At 44.0% G+C, this 6,846-nt stretch overlaps 1 protein-coding gene across 1 annotated transcript; it reads left to right on the top strand.

Annotated features, from left to right (window-relative positions):
• Positions 1-481: 481 nt before the first annotated feature.
• On the top strand, positions 482-1,545 carry T265_15012 (hypothetical protein; the record flags this gene model as incomplete). Its single annotated transcript, XM_009176192.1, has 2 exons — positions 482-775; positions 1,192-1,545. Coding segments are annotated over 2 exons (648 nt in total), but the record flags the coding sequence as incomplete, so codon positions are not given.
• Positions 1,546-6,846: the final 5,301 nt, after the last annotated feature.

The raw sequence follows: 6,846 nt of genomic DNA, 5'->3' as shown, positions 1-6,846 counted from the left end.
ATTAGCTTGACGGATATCCGGTTGGTCAACTAACATTTCCTCTGCTTACTGTCCACAATCCAAACTTGAGGCCGCCTGCTGTAGGTGATGGCTATCTTGGTTTGGGGTACCCGGACGTTGAAAGGCGAATAGCTGATTTCAACATTCTCAATGTCATGTCAGCAAATCAGATGATAGACTACAAGAGATTCACTCTATTTTGTGTATGGTATGTTACCTAACGGGGACCACCAGTTTGGTGAAAAAGATTTGTAGCAGTTTATTTCATTTCTTTATTTGTTATGCAGTAAACTCATCGATTTGTATTCTTTTTGAGTGCTGGTCATCGGAACGCTCTGGAACCTGATGCTCGAATTGTGTTTGGGTCACATAATACAATCGACCCAGGAGAGTTCCAGATGGTGTCCGCAGATATTAGTCGCGCTTCATGGAAGATCCAAGTGTTGAGGTAAGTGATGAATCATGACGTAATTGCCCAGCTAAAACAGTGAAACACAACGCGTACACATTAATTGCAAACTATTCCCTCAATCACAGCCTCAGTACAGCTGGACGGCGGATTTCTTTGAGATCGTTCACTGCGACACTGGACAGCACCACCTTCCTAAGCAAGGCAAGTGTGGAGCGTACAAGTCAAATTAACACCGCACTGGGAGCAACGCTATCGGGAAATTTGTACGTCGTTGACTGTAACCAGGTGGGACAGCTGCCAGCTCTCGTTATGTCCTTCCAAGGGGTACAATTGAATCTTACCCCAGAACAATATATTCAAAGAGTGAGTGAGGAATTTTGTAGGTTGTATCGCGTGCGCAACTGTATAACAAGCAGACTGATACAACACAAACGCTTGTGGCTTCAACGTGGCCAGTTTGATTAGAAATGGTCTGATGTGTATGCGTAAGGTGCGATTTGCTGCGATATTTGCTGCAATATGTGCTCATACTGAAAGAAGAAAGCCCTTCGACCTGGCAGCCACGGTTCATTGATGAACAAGCCTCAGACAAGCAATAACGCGAGCTCACAGCTGATTCAATGGATAGAATGGTCGAGCTGGCTGATAGGTTAATAACCCCTTTTGAGCTTAACTCAAATCGGCTACGTGATGTTGTTACCAGGTGGTGGTAAATGGATTATCGTAAATCACACGAACCTACACAGAAATTTCATGAACATCTTAATTTCTCCCACTAGGATGAGGTGCAGGGACAGGCTCGCTGTTTCAGCTCGATCGTTGCAGATCCAGCTATCAAGACTGAGCGCATGACACTGGGAATGTCTTTCATGGAACACTTTATAACTATGTTTGATCAACAAGAGAACAAAGTGGGATTCAAGCCGAGAATTTGCTGTATAACTATTTCAACAAGAGAACAAAGTGGGATTCAAGCCGAGAATTTGCTGAATGCGTTTCTTGATACCGACTTTCGTACAATGTGGCATGCAAATACAAATCTCTGTTTTCATTTGATCTTGCGTTTTTATTCATATGAGGAGATGAGACCTATTCCAATCAGTTGTGCTTTCACTTTACCAATAATCTCTTCTAAGTTGAGTGACTGGGAGAATTCTGCATTGCTTTGTAAAAACATAGGGACAGGTTTTTGGAAGCAGGCTTTTCAATCCGTTGGTTTTAGGGGACTATTTGTTCAGGATGCCACAGGATGTTGTGTGCGAGTGAAGTTCACTTCCCATGCACTCGTAAACCCGATATCAGTCACCAGTTTCGCCACTTGTGTACGGAGGAGTTTTGTGGGGTTCTTGGGTGTTTGTTGATGGGTAGCTTGAGGCCATCAATCTATAAGAGTGAAGCTTCTGCGGAACACTGGACATCCGGTCGGGGAGCACACCACTTCCGCCAAACTGCTAGTGCTGTCATTTATTGGGTAATGGATCCGGTCTCTCCCGTTCAGAAAATGGGCGCATCTTCTTTTTCACTAATTCATTCTTGGGAAACTGACCCATGCGCTAAACACCTTAAATTAGCGTCCCATCACATCTTGATCTCACTTGAACAGCCGGTAGTTAACAGTCACAAATATGAACTCATGGTATCTACATGTATGTCAGTGGTGAGTGCAGAACGATGTTGGATGTATGAAGCACATCGATAATATTAATTTAGACTGGCTATCAAAATAATCGTCTTGGGTCGCGTCTAGGCTAATGAAATCGACACTCCATTATGGACAACAGCCGACTGTCGATGCAAGCGGAAACATAAACTCGCTTGCAGTAACGGAGTAGTGTAAATTGCGACCACTCTTCGCTGGACTTTGGAATGCGCGTGGTTGGCTGTCCGTTCATTCATAGCGCAGGAACTTCATAGTGGTTTGGATGGACATGTGAATTTCAAGTGCCAGTCGCGTGCATGTCAAATTTCTTGCAGTCATGATCGTGTGTGCATTTTTCTTATAATCAAGCGGGCGATTCTAATTCGACCGCAGATTAGTATTCCTTAAGCCTCCATACGATTTGCGATACAGCCCTGATCTGAATTTCATTACGACACAATCAGTACTCCACGCTGGATTCCCAAATACTTTTGTTCCCATGGGCAACCGTCAATGAATTGTGGAAACGAACTCGTTCGAAAAAAGCGATGACAGTTTGTTCAGTGGCCACCAGAAGGTACAGTTGTTGTCCGTTCATCATAGCGCAGGAACTTCATAGTGGTTTGGATGGACATGTGAATTTCAAGTGCCAGTCGCGTGCATGTCAAATTTCTTGCAGTCATGATCGTGTGTGCATTTTTCTTATAATCAAGCGGGCGATTCTAATTCGACCGCAGATTAGTATTCCTTAAGCCTCCATACGATTTGCGATACAGCCCTGATCTGAATTTCATTACGACACAATCAGTACTCCACGCTGGATTCCCAAATACTTTTGTTCCCATGGGCAACCGTCAATGAATTGTGGAAACGAACTCGTTCGAAAAAAGCGATGACAGTTTGTTCAGTGGCCACCAGAAGGTACAGTTGTTGATTCTGAGGTGAAATTCGTTTAACTTCATGGGGGCCACGTCTTGTCGCGTAGTCAGAATCCCCGGTGTCTAGTAAAGCTTCGGGTCTCACCTATGTGGTCACACAAGCGTTTACTACAAACTACCTTGTGAGCCAGCTGTACTTATGACGAATGCAACGAAAGATTCTGCGCTGGTTGCATACTAGATGTCATGGTCAATCTGTGTCACAGTTTGCCCAATGTTTTCGAAAATGCAGTCAATCCCAGTGTACTAATTGGCCACTACGATAACAGATACTTCGAAACGACTTTCCAGAATTGAGGAGTTATACCGCTCGTTTGTGTGATCGTTGTGGATTTTCGACAGTCCTCTGATCCTGTGAGAACGTAGTTACTTTCATTTAACTTGGGGTTTAAGCTTTTACCAAGGGAAGTCGATGACCGGTTAGTTCTTATTAAAACTGGCGACTGAGGAAGAGATAATATTTTATCAGTCGGACGTGGTACACAAAACTCATCTGGACCGAATAGGAATCAAATGCAGACTAAAGAGCTTTCGTTTGTTCCATTGGAATGAGAACCCATTTTCAACCAAATTTGCGCAAGGAAAGTGAGTTGAGATTGCGGTAGGACGAGGCATTCTGTGCAACGTTCATTGCATGAGTAGAAGCGATGAACATCGCAGAATACATGTGTGCCCCTCGTACTTTGCTGCACACCGCTTAGTTGTACTTAAAACGCCGTGTGGATTGCGTAGGTGACTTCCAAGACGACAAGCGTCCTTAGGTAAAAGCAAAGCAGCCTTTGCTGAGAATACAGCAAGGTGCGAGTAAGACGAATCGGGAATAGGGAATCGTCAGGTTGTTTTTACCCTGAGGATATTAGGGACAGATTGGATTATGCGCTCTAGCATGACGGACTGTAGACCTGTGGTTTGTCCATGTGAAATTATCAACTGTCTTCACCGCTGGTTACTTATGCCTAGTTGTCGGACTATGGATGATAGTGATCGCTTTCAGTATCATGTACAGTTCAGAAGACGTATTTTTTGGGGTTTTAAGGAACCCAGAGTTAGGTCTATTGAACAGTAGAAGCTCTCCGTAGAGTCTGATGTGTACGGAATCGATGAATATACTGCTTTCCGTGATTGAGGTGGATCCTTTGGTCCTCAAAAGGCTCGAGTGTCATTACAATGATGCCTTTCGTTGATCGATTTAAGTTCTCCGACCACTGTACCACTAGAGTAGCCCGTGTGATGATGTTTCTAATGTGCCACATATTTGTCCCAAGAATTCCACACACATACTGAAAACGGTAGTATTCCATCTTTGTTGTGAGGGGTGAGGATTCTGCTGTGCACCCTACACCTGGTTTGCATTGTTGGTGAATAACAGACCAACAACTTAGATTGTTGAACGCGGAACGAGGCCACAATCCTATGGGGGTTTTTTTCTTCAAATTTTACGGGAATTTCACGTCACCGGAGAGATTTCGGCTTAGATCGTTGTCCGAACGTTTGGGTTTCATATTTTAAGCTTCTCGTCTGCCGAGACTCAAGCGCGGAATATTTCATCGGACTTATAGAATGCTACGCAGGGGAATGCGTATTGCCATTTATTTCTCGCACAACTCCTTTTGTTTATGGGGAGCCGGATTCCACGGACTAGGACTAGGAATCAGTATCGCTACACTATCAGTGCCCTCTGTCTGAACGGCTGCCTAGGGCATCTTACAGCCTTAGCTTGATGTTGCAGGAACAATGTCTAAGTCTCACTCAAATAAGGGCACAAACCCAAACGAAGGACGATGTTTAGGAATAGCTATCCGGATAACCTGGTGAAGGGTTTTTGGCGGACAAACAAAGTCAGCCATTCGCAGTAAGTATCGTCTATTTCTTTGTAATAGTTCACAAACATCACCGTCTTCTCAGGAAGTCATATTGGTGGTTGTTTTGTGAAATTCCGCCCAACCGCCGGTTTGAATTTTCCGCACACATCGAATAACGCTGAACGAAATCACGAAGGCCAAAGTCAACTTTAATGTATGCGATATCATTTGAGTAACAAGCTAATGAATCTCCACGGAAGCCTCATGCTTCAAGCCTGTACACAATCTAAGCAAGGGTTTCTTTCGCCTTTCTCCTTCCTTACGCACAATGGGAAACGGATCAACCGGCTTACACATCCTCACCCAAAGTGTAATCTCAGTGGTCGCCATTCGGAAGAACAACGTGGAAATAAGACAGGAAGATTCTGAATAAAGCTCCGACGCTAAGTGGACAAGCTGGTTTCCCCCGTTTAATGTACTGTGGTCACAGCGAAATAGATAAGCGATGAGAGTCGCTGGGTACAAACCTATAGATACAGCTATTTCAACGAATTTTGAATTATTGAAATGTGACCAAAACTGGGGCATGCATGCTTTGGTTTGCTCATCTGTTCTGTGGGAGTGAATTCGCTACTCGGAATAAAGTTATGCAGGCCCATACGAGGACGCTATGGGGGTAAGTTATAAATCACTCAAGTCCCAAATTGATGCCGCGTACGCATCCATGTTCTGATCGGAGGGGTCACGATAAACCTCGTTGTTATTATTCATGCGATAAGCATAGAGGATCCAGGGCATTCACAAGGATTGTCACCAAAACGACTGTGCGTCACGTATCGAGGACAGTCGACGTGAAAATTCCTGTCATCATCAGTTCAAACCTGTGGGCTAGTGTTTGCCATAAAGTGAAAATTTTTACTTTGTTTGTGAAATTGTAACGACAAATTTGAGGCGAGCTTACTTCCACATTCGAGCAGAACAAACGAGCGTGAATGACCATAAGAATTCTTAGCAAACAGTTACGAATCACTGATATTTTTGGTGATTCAAGTTTTTGACGATGGTTCGGGAATGTATTTGTCTGTTTGCTAGATAGGTTGGCCAGTTCTGCCTGTTGATCTGAGTTGTTTATGTTGCATTTTAACTACCTTGGCGAAGTGTGTATAGCTGTTTTCAGGAGACCAACTGGGTCAGGTCAGAGAGTAGAAACACGAGGACCTTGCCTCCAACGCTCCAACCATGTGATCCGTGACGGAATTGAACGTGTAGGTTATCGTTCTTCCTACACTAAATTTTGTTCAAACGTGGCTCTTAATCTGATTACGTGATGCCTGTCTACACACTTGAGCGATTGGTGTTCGACAGTCGCTGACAGTGTGCAATGTTCTCATATGCAGTGCACAGTGTGGTCTCAGTAAGAAGCACCTGGCTGTCAAGGAAAGCGAGTCCGTTGGCCTGGTTTCACGGTACCCGGAACAGATGCTTGTGACACGCCCGTTGATAGGTTTTCAAGCATTGCCTGCCAGTTGTGTTTTGACGTAAATGTGTTAAGAACAAAACAGTGCGCCTGGGCCAAGTATCCGAGTTCAACCATTTAACCACATTCTGGATATATATCTTTGATCGATTTCCGAAAACCATCCGTGAATTATTTAGTATGATTTTCATATCATTCTCCGAGTAACTCAGATATTTCAGAATGCGAACTGCTGGTGTTTCCCTTTCGAAAATCCGACTAACTCGTCGTGCAAACGTTTCCAGCAATGTACAAACATTTGACATACCAAGTTCCACTGAGTCATCCGGATTGGGGCATCCAAACGCCGATTATTTCTGGCGCACGTTCAAATTTTGGGGAAGCGCAATTGCAATCATCCATAGCGGGTAGCATTTCGCGTTGAATGTAGAAACCAAGCATTGAGAATGCTATCCGGGCAAATTGGATTTCTGTCAAACTACTTAGAAGCAAATGTGTTAAAGTGAAACATGAAACGCACTTGAAAGGAAGGTTGCACACCTGTTGTTCCAATATCTCTCAAGCTAAAGGAAAGCAAA

The sequence above is a fragment of the Opisthorchis viverrini genome (genome assembly GCF_000715545.1).
Source record: "Opisthorchis viverrini unplaced genomic scaffold opera_v5_320, whole genome shotgun sequence".
In the NCBI taxonomy this organism is placed as follows: Eukaryota; Metazoa; Platyhelminthes; class Trematoda; order Opisthorchiida; family Opisthorchiidae; genus Opisthorchis; species Opisthorchis viverrini.
Note: the sequence above shows the minus strand (reverse complement) of the source record. Positions and strands in the feature narration are given on the sequence as shown.